At 38.3% G+C, this 17,499-nt stretch overlaps 1 protein-coding gene across 2 annotated transcripts in view; it reads left to right on the forward strand.

Annotated features, from left to right (window-relative positions):
• Positions 1-14,048, forward strand: part of KIAA0391 (KIAA0391 ortholog) — a 126,234-nt gene extending 112,186 nt beyond the window's left edge. Inside the window, exons 6-8 of one of the 2 annotated variants that reach the window (XM_008573832.1) lie at positions 9,876-10,024; positions 11,114-11,309; positions 13,145-14,048. In XM_008573832.1, coding sequence (XP_008572054.1) covers positions 9,876-10,024; positions 11,114-11,309; positions 13,145-13,276 — 477 coding nt within the window. In that variant the 3' untranslated portion in view covers positions 13,277-14,048. Of the gene's footprint in view, positions 1-9,875; positions 10,025-11,113; positions 11,310-12,674; positions 12,874-13,144 lie in introns of those variants that run through there. The other variant, XM_008573837.1, reaches the window with a different exon arrangement.
• Positions 14,049-17,499: the final 3,451 nt, after the last annotated feature.

A 17,499-nucleotide genomic window follows, 5' to 3' on the forward strand; every position in this document is an offset into this window, starting at 1 on the left:
GCCCGTCCTGGACCGAGCCCGGCAACGGGATCGCAACCCTTGGTGTTGTGCCTGCACCTCGCTCAGCCAGTGAGCGGGAACCGGTCTGTATGTGGGATCCGAACCCTCGGCGGGAGCGCCGCTGCGCTCCCAAGCGGCGCACTGTAGCAGTGCGCCACCGGGCCGGCCCTAGTCCAGCCTTCTTTCAATCCATAATTTTGATTTCTCCAAAATGATAACCATGTTACTCTCCTGTTTTAATCCTTTGATTTTCCCCCATTGCTTTTAGGTCGGAAAAGACTTCATGGCTTATAAAGACCATTGTGATTTGACTCCTGCATTCTTTCTGGCACTCCCCAAGTCATCCTCCCACACCTCTGCTTGAGCCACATTTATCACTTGCAGTTCCTCCAATTCAGCATGCTAATGAGAGCCTCCATCTTCAACAGGCTGCCCCTTGTCCTTGGAAACTCCCATTCCTTGCCTGGATAATTTATCTGAAAACTCAGTTCAGCTGTCATTTCCTCTGTGGAGACTTCCCTGACTATCTTCCTCACCCCCAGTGTGATTTAAGTGCCCATCCCTTGTGCTTTCTTTGCATTATTACATTGTATTACAATCATTTGACTGCAAACTCCTTGAAGTTAGGGATAACTGTGTCTTCGTATCTGAGTCCCCAGTACCCCCTGCCCAGTGGAAAACGGAATGCAGAAGGAGCTAATAGAGATACTGAGCCATTGGGATGTATAGGGCTTTTGTAAATCCTAATTTAAAGAAAATTATGACTCAGAGAAATATGAATACTGGTTGAATATTTGATATTAAGGAATTAATTTTTTATGTGTGGTAATGGCATTATCCTTATTTATTTAAGAGTCCTTATATTTGAAATGCATTCTGACATATTTACAAATGAAATGATGTGATGTCTGGGATTTGCTTAAAAATAAACTGGGACGAAGAAGTGGGTGGGTATATAGATGAAATTGTATTGGCTACGAGCTAATAATTATTGAAGCTGAGTGATGAGTACATGGTAGCTCATTATTCTGTTCTGCCTTTATATATTTATATTTGTTAATTTCCATAATAAAACCTTTTTATTGTGGTAAACTGTATATAACGTAAAACTTACCATTTTACCCATTTTAAAGTATATAGTTAGTTCAGTGGCATTAAGTACTTCACACTGTTATGCAACCATTGCTACCATCAATCTCCAGAACTTTCTCATTTTCCCAAACTGAAGCTGTATATCCTTTAAATAATAACTCCTCATTCTCCCCTCCCTTCAGCCCCTGACAACCACCGTTTTAGATTCCTAGAAACCTCATGTAAGTGGAATCATTCAATAGTTGTCTTTTAGTGTCTGGCTTATTTTCACTTGGCATAATATCTTCAAGGTTCACACATGTTGTAGCATATATCAAATTTTCATTCCTTTTTAAGGCTAAATAATAATCTATTGTATTTATATACCACATTTTACTTATTCATTCATCTGTCAGTGGACATTTGGGTTGTTTCCAAAACTGTTTTTAAGTTCTTTCCTGAAGATATACCATAATGAGTATTGTTTGATGGCTGGCCGGTTAGCTCAGTTGGTTAGAGTGCAGTGTTACGACACCAAGGTGAAGGGTTCAGATCACCCTTCCGGCCAGCTGCCAAAAAAGTAGTTAGCTTCTGAATTGAGATATAAAATACACACTGGATTTCAAAGCCTTTGTATAAGAAATGTAAATATCTCAATGAGTATTGTTTGATTACAGTTATCTTGCTGAAGAACTGGTACAGAATTTCTAATTTTTGTAGACATCAGATCCCAAAGACTTTAGAGTTGATGATTTACAGTCCACACAACCCCAGGAAGTGCCAGAGACTGCAAAGGGGGAGGTAAAAAGTTATAAGAATAGGGAAAAGGAAGTTACATATGCTATTTCGGATTACTAAGAAAAGCTCTTGCTCTCATTGGTCTCTCCCACCTCCCAGGCAGCTTTTCTATTTCCTGAGCATCCCTACACACAGTTATTTCTAATACATGTAACTCTGCCAACAATATTTTTACCCTCAGTTCAGGAACTACTTTTCAGCAGTTTTATGACAAAAGCTAGTATGTTACTTATGAATAAAAAACCCTCTTACCCTTTCCTATAAGAGATAAACCAAATTAGGATGGAAGCCAAACCATAGAATGTTTGCACCAAATATTAATCTGATATTGTTTTTACTCTTCTGGTTGTTAGAGAATTATCCTTTAGACATCTTGAGGAACAATGGTGGACAGAAAAGTAAAACTTAGTCCGGACAGTAATCAAAATAAAGAAAATATAGTGGAGAAGGGAGAAATATTTCAAGGAAAAATGATTTTATGAAAATGAAAAGTAAAATAGTAGGGAATAAGAAAGAAAAAACTCTAAATCAGGAGAGAGGGAAAAAAAGAATTCTGAGATGGTGAGTCTGGCATGAGAAAGCTCCATCTACCTATTCTTCAAGGCTGGATCAAGTGTACTTCTTACCACTAAGGGAGGTATGGACTATGGAGGACCACTGATGTCTTGTGGGGCAGGAGGGGTGGGAGCAAGGCAGGTGGGATGGGAGTGGGGCAGAATGATATCTTAACCCAGGTTAACCTTGAGGTAGTGGGTATCCAGGAGGTCTCATTAGTTCTGCAATCAATGTGGAATTTTAGATATGCTCTAGAATGAGCTGAATACTATTTATTTTGCTCTTCTATGTGGTCCAAATTCCAGAGCTTTTAGGCAAGCCTAGAATTTTCCCCACCACCTCTAGGTTAAGAACAGTCCCTGGTGGATCTCAGATTCTTTGGTCAGGACTAACCTGAGCTCAAGAAAACTGTTACCCATCTCTCTCATCTAAACCTATTCCCTGTTTATTAGTCTGAAGGGGAGGATTACCTTTATGAGGTGGCCATTCTATATACATTGAGCATCCTGTATGCATTAGTTATTTGTTATGAACCCCTTTGTCCTGTTTTGGGGGAGGGGGGTTTGTTTACTTTTTATTTTGAGGTAATTGTAGATTGATTATATGCAGTTGTAAGAAATAATACAGAGAGATTCCATGTATCTTTTACCCAGTTTCCCCCAATAGCAACATCTTGCCAAACTACATTATAATATTACATCTAGGCTATTGACATTGGTACAGTCAAGGTATAGAACATTTCCATCACCATAAGGATCATCCCTCATGTTGCCCTTTTATAGCATTTCCCACTTCCCTCCTTCCTCCACCCTCTTCTTAGCCCCTGGCCAGAACTAATCTCTTCTTTATTTCTATAATTTTCTCATTTCAGGAATGTTATATAAATGGACTCATACGGTATATAAGCTTTTGTGCTTGGCTTTTTCACTCAGTATAATTCTCTAGAGATCAGTCCAGGTTGTTAAGATATCAGCAATTTGCTCCTTTTTTATTGCTGATTAGTATTCTATGGTATAGACATAGCACAGTTTGTCTAACCATTCACCCTTTTGTTTTTATTTATTCATTTATTTATTTTATTGAATCATAATTGATTATACATATTTTGGCATATTTTGGGGGTTCAATGTTGACATATGTTGATCAAATCAACATTACTAGTATGTATATTGTTACAAATTATACCTATTCTTTATGCCCCTCGTCCAATCTCTCTCTATCCCTCTCTCCCTTCCCCCTCCCACAACTGATAACCCTAGATTTCTTCTCTCCCCCTGAAAGAGTAATGGTTACTCTGTTGACTTGTTGCCTAGATGATCTGTCCAATGCTGAGAAATGTGCTCAGGTCGCCCAATATTATCATAGAGCAGATGCTTCTGCCATTCTGGAATGGGCTTTGCGGAGAGAGACGTTGTCTTCTTTTCTTTGGTCTCTGCTGGTAACTCTCCTTGTGTCAATGCACTCCAGTGGCTGATGGACCATCTGCATGGTGGTTGTGATGTCTAGCCACTTTCACAGCAGCAATGGTTACTGTGGTGGCTGTGGTGGGCAACCCACAGCAAAGTAATGTTTTTGGCATGCTCCTTGGCGCTAGTGGTGTGCCTGGTTATGGGCGGGGGGTCCGGTCCCCGGCTCCATACCTCAGGTCCCCTGATGGTCCCTGAGGCGCTTGTAGTATGCCTGGGCTGGAATTAATTTTTTGTCCTTTGCTTACTTCTAAAATGGGGGAATTTCCTGTGGGAACCAGTCCTTGAGCTGTGTGGTTGAGCTAAATTGCTGCTTTGCTGCTGTTTCCCTCAGGAAGGCTTTTTGTGCAGCTCAGTGTTTAATGGTTGACCTTATAGGTACTTCCAGCTCTCCAGAGACCTGGCGCACCTGGGTTGTGTACTCTGATCTGGGCCTGAGTCTTTTCATCAAACTGCACCCCATGCAATTCTTCATTTCTGACCAGTCTCCTCTAAGTGGTCTTGCGCTGATTGGGGACAGATTGGCTGTCCTTGCTGTGTCCTAGTGTTCCCCCAGTGGTCCTGTTTGTCCCACTGCCCATGCTCCAAACACTTCCCATGGGACGGGCTGTGTGCTGGTCCCTTATGATGACTCACCGGCCTCTGAATGGCTCCTTTTTTTCAATTGTTATGGCTCCTCGCTCCTGTGTGGGTCCACAGGAACCCTATTAGTGGTCTTGCTGTCCTGGGGACCATCAAGGCCCCCTTCTCCCCTGCCACCTCCAAGCAACTCCATCTGAAGGGCACAGCTGCGGCTTCTGCTGGCTCCTGCTCCATGTGCTCAGCCTAACCATTCATCCTTTTGAAAGACGTCTGGAGAGGCTGGAAGGTTAGCTAACTGTACAGTGTGGTGTTAATAACACGAAGGTCAAGAGTTTGGATCCCCATGCTAGCCAGCTGGCAAAAAAAAAAAAAAGACATCTGGTTGTTTTCAGGTTTTGGCTATTACATATAAGCCTGCTGTAAACATGTGCATATGGGTTTTTGTCTGAACATAATTCTCACTGGCAATATAGGAGTGATTCAGTTTCTCTACATCCTCACCAGCATTTGGTGATATCAGTACATTTTGTTTTAGCCATTTTGATAGGTGTATAATATTATCTCATTGGATTATAATTGTTTTCCCTGATGGCAAATGATGCTGGACAATTTTTCATGTGCTTCTTTATCATCTGTATATCTTCTTTAGTGAAAGGTCTTTGCTCATATTCTAGTTAGATTGTTTGCTTTTTTTTAACTGTTTAATTTTGAGAGTACTTTATATGTTCTAGATACTAGTTCTTTGTTGAATATGTGGTTTGTAAACATATTCTCCCAGTCTGTAACTTGTCTTTTCACCCTTTAACAGGGTCTTTCAGAGAGCAAACATTTTTAATTTTGAAGTCCAGTTTAATATTTCCTTTCATGGGCCATGTTTTTGGTTCCAAGTCTAAGAACACTGCCTAACTCTAGATCATAAAGGCTTTTCTCGTAATTTATTTTCTAAAACTTTATAGTTTACATTTTACATTAAAGTCAATGATTCATTTTGATTTAATTTTTATATAAGGTATAGGATTTAGGTAGAGGTTCATTTTTTTACTTAGGAATGTCCAATTGCTTCAGCATCACTTGTTGAAAAGACTATCTTTCCTCAGCATATTTGCGTGGGTCTATTTCTGGGTTCTCTATTCCATTGATGTATTTGTCCATCCCTCCACCAGTATCACATAATTTAGATTACTGTAGCTGTATAATAAGGCTTAAAATGAGGTAGACCGATTTTCCCATTTTATTCTTCCTTTTTAAAATTGTTTTAGCTATTCTACTTCCTTTGACTTTCCATATACAGTTTAGAATAATCTTGTCTTATCTATAAAAATTTTTGCTGAGATTTTAATAGGAATTATATTAAACCCAAATAGCAAATTGGGGAGAATTAACATCTCTCCTATCTAGAGCCTTCCAATCTATGAACATGGATGGTGTTGGTGAGTTCTTCTGTATACTTGCTGATTTTCTGTCTAGTTATTTTCTCAGTTGTTGAGAGAGGATTGTTGAAGTCTCCACTTACAATTGTGGATTTGTCTATTTCCTTTTGGTTTATGAGCTTTTTGCTTTACATATTTTTCAGCTCCATTGTTTTTAGTGCACACACATTTAGGATTGCTATGTAATCTTGGTAGATTGACCCTTTTATCATTATATGTCCCTTTGTGTCTCTAGTAATTTTCTGTGCTCCGTAGCCACTTGAGCTTTCCTTTGATTAATGTTTGCATGATATATAACTGTTTCTATCCCTTTTCTTTCCATCAGTCTATATCATTATATTTGAAGTAAGTTTCTTTTAGATATAATTGGGTCATGTTTTTTAATTCACTCTGCCAATTTCTATCTTTTAATTGGTGTATTTAGATGCTTTATACCTCATGTTGTTATTGAAATGTTAGAGTGATGCCTGCCATTTTATTTTTGTTTTCTGTCTGTTGTCTCTGTTTTATTTTTCCTGACTTCCTGTAGGCTACTTGAACTTTTTTTAGAATTCCATTCTTATTTCTCTGTAGTGAATTTTTACAAAATGTGTAGTGTTTTTGAGTGTATCTCTTTGTATAGCATTTTTAATAATTGCTTTAGGTATTATATATACAAGAGTATTTCAAAAAGTTCATAGAAAACTAGATTTAAAAGATAATATGGGGCCGGCTCGGTGGCGCACTCAGTAGAGTGCGGTGCTTGGGAGTGCGGCGGCGCTCCTGCTGAGGGTTTGGATCCCATGTAGAGACCGGTCCGCTCACTGGTTGAGCGCGGTGCGGGCGCGACGCTGAGGGTTGCGATCCCGTTGCCGGTCGTGGTATGGGCGCGACACTGAGGGTTGCGATCCCGTTACCGGTCACGATAAAAGACAAAAAGGAAAAAATAATAATAATAATAATAAAAAAAGATAATATGAATCTTTCCATGAACTTTTTTTTTCTAAGTATCAAATCTCATCCATGAACTTTTTGAAGTACCCTCATATATATACATAGAATCACAGTCTACTGGTGTCATCATTTTACCAAGTTTTCTGTCTGATTAGACTGCTTATTTTCTGGTCCTTTGGCTAGAGAGAACAGGCCTTTGTTGGGCTTTTTTGTCTGCACACATTGGTGTTTCCAGGGTGACGGCTGCTTTAGCTTCAAGTCTGGCATATATGTGGCAAAAAGGAAACCTGGGGATTTTACCACCATGTCATTCCTCTCGTCCTGAGGTTCCTAATCGGTTTGCCTTTTTTTCTCCTGCCTTTCAGAGTCTTCTTATGTTTACTTTATATATCATGTCCAGATTTTTTAGTTGTACTTAGTGAGAGAGATAGGAAGAACTATATCTACTCCATATCCCCTCCCTGTTTTATTTTTGATCTAACATAGAGTTAAGTTAAATTTTCTTTTTCTTTACTATTCTAAGTATATCTATGACTCTGACCCAGCTCACTGGATCCAGCCTTAGAATTTACTCCAGGAGGAGTGGGCTTATAGATGGACTGTCACAGGGTTTCAGGCCAGTGCCTTTATTCCGCACACTCATCTTTCTTTCCTGTGTCTTTCATTTACTCTCCTTTGTTTTCATTGTTTTCAGAGTTGCTGCTAGTAGACTTCTCTCAGCCACAAAATGTTGCCCCAGAGTAGTTCAAGCTAAGATTTTTCTGTTCTTCCTTGGGCCCCCATCTTTAACTTGATATTAGTGAACAACGCCATTTATCTGAACCAGGGTATAGCTATGAAAACCCACTTGTGTTTTTCTTTAAGCCATGTCTTCCCAGTTCCATGGAAACTTAAACAGTCAGTATCAAAAAATATTTTTGTTTAAATTTTTGTATCTTTGTAATAATAACTTTGTGGGAATTCATATGGAAATTGAAAAGTAATTGTCATTCCTATTAATGAGTCCAGTTGCCATTTTGCATCTGGGCTCATTGTAAACAATCTATCTCAGCTTAGCTTTAAAAAAGGAATGTTACTCACAACTTAAGGAGCTGATTAAAAAGAAAATTTGTAAAAAGTAATGTTATAAGTATATCTGAAAGATATGCATTCTCAGTGTCTTTTGAGGTATTTGAATCCATGAATCAAACTTTCTTAATTTAAATGTTTGCTTTTGATTACTAGCCCAACTTTTAAAGTAATGGCCTATAAGATAGTATAAAATGCATAGAAAAAAACTGGTAAATACACATTAACAGTCTTTGGGTAGTGAGATATAAGTGATTTGTTCTTTCATCTTTCTTTAAGTCTATATTTTTCATGTTTTAATATGAGCTACTTTTATAATGGGTAAAAATAGATGTTCTTTATCTTTTATGGTGGGTAAAAATAGCATGTCATTCAGCTAATCAGAAAGTGTTAATTAGCCACCCACTGTATGTAGTATCAGCATATATATTTTCCTAGACTTGGTAGTTGGGTAAAGAAAATATTAGACATTCCCTCACTAAAGTCAGGGACCATGTCTTTTAAAATGTTATGGGCTGTGATAACTCCCATATGCCTTAAAGAGAGAGAGGCCTAGGAAATAACTGTTGAATGAACACAGACACTATTATTCCTAACTTTGAAGGAAAGAACTGTATTTTACTAGTTGTAAAGCTTTGGATTTGGGGTTGTCACACTGGTCTTGATATTCTTTTCTGCTTGATATTAGCCCACATTCAGCTGGCAAGTTGTGTTCATTCTGTGTCTTAATTCTAGAACTAATAATTAGGCATAATGAAACCAACTATGTACTCCTTCCTAAAATAATAATATCAGTAATAGAGTAGGATGGACAAAAATCCAATATAAATCCAAAGCATTAAACAGTAATATTAAAAAGTTCAGCCCTTGTTAATTCATTATTAGATTTTCAGAGAGTCTACATGTGTATTAGACATAGCAAGTGCTAATACAATATTTCACAACTGACCAAAAAAATAAATGAGTTTTTATTAAAGAATTTGAAATAATGTCCTGAAAATCTACAAGGGAAGAAATTTTGAGTAAGGGGAAGCTAGACTAAAAGCCATACCTTTTCCAACCAAGACTCAAGAATATTAAGGATTTCTTCAACAACCTTCAACTTTTGATTTTCATGGGCCCAGCAATTCTTACAAATTAAAGAACTTTTATTTTCTGATACACTATTTATAAGTTATAAATATAAATTATAAATTTTTCATTAGTTTTTGTTTTACTTAGTAATATCCATTTATAGCTTAGTTTAATAGGTTGTACACAAAAGTAATCTATGGACTTTTCCTTATGAAAGACTGAGTGAAGGCAAGTTCACCAAAGTACTAGACTTCCTAAAAATCCAAGTCTAGACATTTGAGTTCATGTGAACACAAGTGGTAAATGGAGAGAATGGGGATAAATTCACTGATTGGAAAGTAGGCTAGAGGGTGGAAATTGACAGATCTTTCAGAAGAAAAAGAAATTTCAGTGAAAGGCAGCAGTCTTAGCAGTAGAATGATATGGAAAATTTGGCTGAAAAGTCACTATCTAATCCAGCCATTTACAAACTTAAAAAAAAAAAGTAGAACCCTTTATTCAGATAAAAACTTGTGCAGAATGTAAATATACAGAAGTCGAGCTATTTTGTTTGAAACTGGGTTGGGAGTATATAGAAACAAGATCCAATCCATCTTGAGCCTCCCTATCTATATTGCAGTGGGCTCTAGGGAAACAGTTTAAAATCTAGTCTATGCTTATAAACGCCCCCAGAACCAACATAGCCGGACCAGTGGGCAAATGTTAGACACTAATTTGTAACAGAGAAGCATTTTCCTCAGGCTTTCGAAGATGGAAAATGATTAAGGACTATTTTCATCTTCTTACCCCTTACCAGAAGAGAGTGCTTCAACCATTAAGGTGATTAGCTGTGAGAATCACTCTACTTATTTGAGATTCTTCCCTTGACCCTCTTGGGTGCTGGCTTTGTGTTTTTTAGCTTTTGGATGTAGTCTCTCAACTAGCCAAACAGAATCTGCGACTGCTGGTCCTGGGCCGGAAACACATGCTAAGACAGAGATCCCGGTGGAGAAAGGATGAGATGGAAAAGGTACAAAAGCAAGCCAGCTGTTTTTTTGCTGATGACATGTAAGTAGTGGAGGTAATAGGTAAATTAAACTAGGTTCTGGGCCGGCCCGGTGGCGCACTGGATAAGTGCGCCGCTTGGGAAGCGCGGTGGCGCTCCCTCCCGAGGGTTCGGATCCCACATGCAGACCGGTTCCCGCTCACTGGCTGAGCGAGGCGCGGGAGCAGCACCAAGGGTTGCAATCCCGTTGCCGGTCCCCGGTCCGGTACGGGGGCAACACTGAGGGTTGCGATCCGTTGCCGGACACGGAAAAAGACAAAAAAAAAAAAACTAGGTTCTAGTTATCTGCTTGTTAGTTACATACTTTCACTACTTTAAAAATGCATGTGTATATGTGTACTCAACCTTATTTAAAAAAAAAAAATTTGGGCTGGCTGGTTAGCTCAGTTGGTTAGAGTGTGGCATTACAACCAAGGTCAAGGGTTTGGATCCCCATACTGGCCATCCATCAAGAATACATACATACATATATATATATTTGAGGCAACTTACAAAAATACAGTTTCTACAGCACATAATCTTAAACAGATAAATCAGGATAAAAGAGAAGTGGGGGGAAGATAAGTCAGGAGTGAGATTAGTACACAGAATACATGCCATAATATCCTAAAAAGACCATTTAGCAAAACAAATGAGCAGATAGCAAGGTATTAGGTAGGGGGTAGGTCAGTAGTGGCTGGGGTGGTCGGGGGTTCAAATCTGATGAGAAGGTGCAAGTCATTTGAGAAAGGGGGAAAAGTGGTAGGAAGAACATCACCGATAAGAGGAAAAACAAGTGTTCAAAAAGCCCTGAGAGAGGAGTAAACTTGGTGTGTTTGAGGAAAGCAAGAAGGCCTATGTGGATGGGCTGTAGCAGGAAGAGGGAAGGGAATACTCGTAGGTTCTGAGGTCAGAGAGGAGGTGGCAGGGACCACATTACAGAGGACCTGGTAGACAGGCAATATGCCTGGATTTTATTCTAAATATAAAGAGAAAATTGCTATTATGCTACAGCACCTCTAAGTAGGAAAATAAGGAAAAAGCAGGGTAAGAATGCCATTTTCTGCCTCCTCAGTTATGCTTGATTATGTCCTTTTTTATGCCTGATTCAGCTCAAAAGATGATCCATTCCTTCTGTATGCCACACTGCACTCGGGGAATCACTGTAAGTTTATCACAAAAGACCTGATGCGGGACCACAAAGCCTGCCTACCTGATGCCAAGACCCAACGCCTGTTCTTTAAGTGGCAGCAGGGACATCAGCTGGCAATTATGAATAGGTTTCTAGGATCAAAAGTAACCTTTCAGGTATGGTATCTGTTCTATACATAATGTTAACAGAGTCAAGTATATATAATGAAAACGTGGCATAGTTAAAAGAATTCGAAACTAGTTAAAGATTCTAAATGTTTTATTTTTCTTGGGTTTAGTTTGGCATTTGGATTAGCCAGTTCCTAGAAACAGAAAGTCTGCCAGAACAAAAGTTTTCTTAGGCCACCCCCAAATTAATCAACATATTGAAAATACGTGGGATGTCACCAATTGTGACTTCAATTATGTCATCAGTTATGACCTCCCATATGTATTTTTCATTTTCCTGTTTATTTGCAGTAACTGAAAATTCCTTATATTTTATGGTTTGTTCTACTTTTGCTAAGTAAACCATTTTCCTGTTTAATCCACTTTTAGGGTACAGTCTCAACTGAATTCTCTTTGATTCTAGTTTAGATACCTATAATGCAAGGATGTCTCTTATGTGAAAGTAAAGAGAGAAAGTCCAAACCCCAATTACTACATAAAAACAAACTGACCCATTGTAAAATACGATCCAATGGTCAAAAATTATAAGGGGGTGAGGGTGAGAGTGGGAAGATGTTGGTCTAAGGATACAAAGTTTCATTTAGGAGGAATAAGTTTAAGAGATCTGTGGTAAAACATGGTGATTTGAAAATTGCTAAGAGAATAGATTTTGGTAAGTGTATGAGCTAACACAATTAGCTCAAGTTAGCCATTCCACAATGTATACATAGTTCAAAATGTTTTACACGATAAATATGTACAATTTTTATTTTTCAATTAAAAATAAAAATATGTAAAACAACAAATTTATAGGAAACATGGTATCAAATGATACCACAGGGATTTAGTCAGCAAAATCAAGACTGTATCCTGGGAAATGATAGAGGACAACTGACCTGGTTTCCTCAACAACAACAAAAAACAGCAAGAAAAATAGAGATGGAAAGGGAAGATCTAGATTTAAAGAAAATTAAGAGATATTTCAAACTGTCACAATGTAATGACCTTATTTCAATTCCTATTCAAACAAATAAACTATAAAACATACGTATATACATATGTAATAATTAGGGAAATATAAACAGAAATTTGATGATGTTAAAAAACCAAAAAAAAAAAAGAATTATTAATTCTTGTGTAATAATGGTATTGATCTTACATTTACAAGGTAAATCCTATATTTTAGAGATACATACTGAAATTTTGCAGAAGTGATATGTCTGAGATTTGCTTCAAAGTAATCTTCGTTGAGGGGATGGGGTCAGGAAGTGGGAGAGGTACGAATGACAAGATTAGTAATGAGTTGATAATGGTTGAAGCTAGGTTATGGGTGCATGGGAGTTCTTTCTTATATTTGAAATTTTTCTTTCTCAGATACAAAACTGATAAAGGCAGCAAAAGGAATTCTGTATCCTATAAATGTGATGCTCCTATAGAGAGTCCTTAACCTTAGAAATGAAACCTTCCCCCAAAAGTAACTCCTAATACTACAGTTTATCTTCACGGAGTTAGCTGTTCTTTGAAAATCCAATGTTTGGCCAGCCCCGTGGCGCGCACTTGGGTGAGTGCAGCGCTTGGGAGCACAGCGGCGCTCCCGCCGCGGGTTCGGATCCTATATAAGGATGGCCGGTGCGCTCACTGGCTGAGCGCCGGTGTGGGCGACACCGGGCCGAGGGATGCGATCCCCTTACCGGTCACAAAAAAAAAAAAAAAGAAAGAAAATCCAATGTTAACTCAGGGAATACTCCTCCAAAGCAAACAGAAGTTGTCAGAAAACAAAGGGAAATGGCCAAGTAACCCTTTAGTGTTATTCTCAATCTTTGGTTCTCTTTTTAATTCAACAGCATATTTTCAGCTATGACACAGTGGTACAAACAACTGGAGACTCGTGGCACATACCATATGACGAAGACCTGGTAGAAAGATATTCCTACGAAGTGCCAACCAAATGGCTTTGCCTCCACCGAAAGACATAAAGACTCCTACTAAAAGACCTCATGCTAAATTTGTGTTTAGGTGCCCTTCTGGTTGGCATCAGAGCTCTTAAATTGATGCTTGTTTGGAGAATTGCCTCTGTCCTGAAGATAAAAGGGTTCTGTTAACACTGGTCTAGTTGGTTTGTATGTCAACAAATTGATTTTTTAATTAAATGAGATATATAATATAATATATTTTCATAACCAGTTGCATTTTTTCCTCTAACAGTTGTTTTCAGAGGCTTATTCAAAGCTGGGGAACTCAGTACACAGTGAAGCCTACGTTTCTCTTGTTGGGCCAGCTATTCCACTTAGCTTAGGTGACAGGTAGTGCTTCTGGTATCCATTTTGCTACTTCTGACTTCACCTTCTAGGCCCACCAATAGCAGAACCAATCTGTCTGGCCCTGGACTATTCATTTTGTTTCTAAACACCTTCTCCCATCTCTGACATAGTTTCATTCTCTACATGTTGTCTCCTTCCCACATAAAATCATTTATGGTTGTCTGTGATAAAGTGGACAAGATATCAAAAGCTTACTAGCAACTTTTAGTTACTTATTACCCAGTGATTTGGGTTGGAGAAGAGGGGGCAATCACTTTTCTGTAGACTCTGTTGTTTCTTCTACACTCTATAATCCTTTTTCCAAATTGGGTCAACATTTTGTGAACACTGTTAATTCCAACACTCAGGAATGATTCTAAGGTATACAGATTTTTTTTTTCATTTAATCAAATTTGACTTAGTTTAATAAAGTGATTAAATTTTAATAGTTACCTCTCTGTTTTACTCATTCACTAGCCGGCTTACACCTCACTGGCCCTTGATTTCAGCTGAAAATATTCATGTCTGCACTCCTTTATGACAGTTCTTTCCTTAACCAAACATACAGTATGATTTAATATTCATGAACAGATAAAATAAATCTATGGTGATAAAAATCAGAATAATAGTTGCCTGAGGAAAGAGACACGAGAACTTTCTGGGGGTGATGGAAAGTTCTATATATTCATCTGGGAAATGGTAACATAGGTGTATGTATATATTAGTTAAAATTCATCACACTAAACACATAAAATTGATGATTTAATCTGTATAAAGCTGACTTGAGTGAAACAAAAGATACCTGTCAAACAAGGTCCAAGACACAAGTAATTCTTTGAAAAGCTGTGCTCTGGATTGATACTGTCTTTAAAGTCAGTCATGAACAATGAAGGCTTTGAAAGGGCATTGACTGCCACTTAAAAATATTTCTAAAATACCTTATGCTTCCCTCTGGCATTCTCTGTTCTCAGACCCAGTAAAGAGAAAATTTCATCTGACAAGCCTTACTCTTCAGATTAAATTAATTTTTCTCTTCAAGTTTGCACTTAAATATAATTACTGCTTCCTTGGTCCTCTAGCAGGTTTCTTACTCTTTTTACCTGTCTTAAGGTCCTATAAAAGGTATCATATGTGTTCACATTAGATCTCTTTTTCCCTGATAGCTTCATTCTAAAGCAGGAACGGAAAGGGTGTATTATGTAGGCATGTTAATTCAGGTTCATCATGGTAAGTCTTATCTTCATTTGCCAAAAGTCAAAATTATTAGGGCCATTGGGAGCAAAGATAAATGGACTGCAGATCTGATATTTTTATCAATTCAGAATTCACAGAGTGAAAGTCTAAGGGAGCCCTTGTGGGAGTGACCTGGGAGTATGGGAAAATGGACCACTGTGATGAAATGGTGGTATTTAGATTTGGGCATTCTTTCGAGACTCGGACTTAAGCAGATAGAATTCTCAGTAATAGGGAATTACTGCCAGAGCCTCCTGTGGCCCACAAGGAGGGAATAGGGTTGCCAGACAAAATGTAGGACTCTCAGTTAAATTTGAATTTCAGTAAATAACAAGTAATTTTTTAGTATAAGTATGTCCCAAGTATAACAGGGACATACTTATACTAAAAGTATTCATTGTCTATCTGAAATTCACATTTAACTGGATGTCCTGTAGTTTTTATCTTCTAAGTATGGCAACCCTAGGTGGGAATTACATGAGAAGATGAGGGGTAGTGAGAAATGAGGCATCTGTGTAGCTCTACACCCCTAGAGGAGGCAGGAAAGGAGAAAGAATAAGAAAGGAAGTTAAATGTGTACAAGTAAGTGTTAAAATTTTAAAAAATAAATTAAAAAAAAGAAAGGAAGTTAGTAAAAGGCAATTTGGAGGGGGAAAAAAGAGAGAAAATCAGCTTTTCCCTGCCCCCAGCCAATGATAAGCAGTCTGCCTGACTCTATACTATATAAAAGGGAATTTTACTCAGAGCTACCTAGAGGAAGGCATAGAAAAGAGTAGGATAATGGGCCGAGCCCGTGGCGCACTCAGGAGAGTGCAGCGCCGGGAGCGCAGCAGCACTCCTGCCGCGGGTTCGGATCCTATATAGGGATGACCGGTGCGCTCCCAGAGCTCCCTGGCTGGGTGCGGGGCGGCCGGTCTCAAAAAGGACAAAAAAAAAAAAAAAAAGGGGGGGGAAAAAAAAAAAAAAAAAGGGGGGGGAAAAAAAAAAAAAAAAAGGGGGGGGAAAAAAAAAAAAAAAAAGGGGGGGGAAAAAAAAAAAAAAAAAGGGGGGGGAAAAAAAAAAAAAAAAAGGGGGGGGAAAAAAAAAAAAAAAAAGGGGGGGGAAAAAAAAAAAAAAAAATGGGGGGAGGAAAAAAAAAAAAAAAAAAAAAAAAATAGTGGGATGAAAGAAAATACAAGAGACAGCAACACAGATTAGTAAATGTAATAAATCTTGAGAGATAATCCTTAATTATCTCTCATCATTTCCATTTTATGCTGTTTCAAGATTTCCTGAAGCTCTGTCTACCCAGTTTGTTCTCTGCTGGCAATATTTGATCTGATGAGTGCTTTCAGAGACTTTACTACATATACAACTTGCTTTCAACTGGGAATTGAAATAAACAGGAAGATAATTATCTAGTCACTGATGAAGCTAAAAATAGTTTGTTTTGCCCTCAGAGGTATACTCTTATCAGATGGATTGAGTTATTAAGATAATCGTGATAATTTGTTGTAAATAGTAGTAACATGAAGGTTTTTTGGGTAGCTTCTGACAAGAAATTTGATGTAGAGAGTTAATTCCAACCATGGTAAAATTACTACCTCAGTCATCTCTTTGGTGCTATTTAAAATCTAGCCCAAGAAGCAAATATTTGAGAAATATTGGTAGGGGCCTTAATTTCTAATATGTTAGAGACCAGAAATTCATTTTAAAGAGACTAGATTGCCTCATTACTCTCACCTGGACTATAACATTATTAGGTTCCAAGTTCGGTTCATATATAAATATTTTAAGTTCATTATTTAAAGAGGCCTCTTGTGCTTTCTATGACTGCATCAGAACAGAGAATGCCAGTATCCTGATAGCTGCCAATGGAATTCCCTGACAATTCTGTCCATTCGACTCTGCTACAGCAGAGTGGTAACCTAGGCTAGAAGAATGGGATGAGTCTCCACCTCCATGAAACAAGTTCCTTTGGATTTGGCTATGGCAGGTCTTCGGAAAGGTAAGTCCCTCGCCTAGACTTGTTGCCTGAGGTGTACTATATTACTAATTCTTTGAAAACAAATCATTCTTATATTTTCTTCCTACTTTCAATGACATTGTCATAGAATCCAAAGCTGCATTTTTTTTCTGTCCTCTTCCATAGCTGAGCAGTTTATTGCTATTAAGTTTATACATATATATGCCTATTTTTCTCTGTACATGAGTATATATACCCATTGTTTTAAAAAGGATCCTTCTCTGTAAGCATTTTTGTAACACATTTTTTTACCTGACAAAAAATGAAAACTTTTCCTTGTTCTTACGGTCTTCTACCACTTCTTCCTTATGTACTCCAATCATAATAATGTAAATTCATAAAAAGGTACAGCAAGGGCCGGCCCGGTGGCGCACTGGATAGTGCGCCGCTTGGGAAGCGCGGCGGCGCTCCTGCCCGAGGGTTCGGATCCCACATACAGACCGGTTCCTGCTCACTGGCTGAGCGAGGCGCGGGAGCAGCGCCGAGGGTTGTGATCGCGTTGCCAGTCCCGGTCCGGTACGGGGGCGACACTGAGGGTTGCGATCCGATGCCGGACACAGAAAAAGACAAAAAAAAAAAAAAAAAAAAAAAGGTACAGCAAGCTTAAGCTAGGACATTGCTGTATATCATAAAATACTACTCACATAGCTGTATACTCACA

The sequence above is a fragment of the Galeopterus variegatus genome, unplaced genomic scaffold (genome assembly GCF_000696425.1).
Source record: "Galeopterus variegatus unplaced genomic scaffold, G_variegatus-3.0.2 Scaffold54, whole genome shotgun sequence".
NCBI classification, from domain to species: domain Eukaryota; kingdom Metazoa; phylum Chordata; class Mammalia; order Dermoptera; family Cynocephalidae; genus Galeopterus; species Galeopterus variegatus.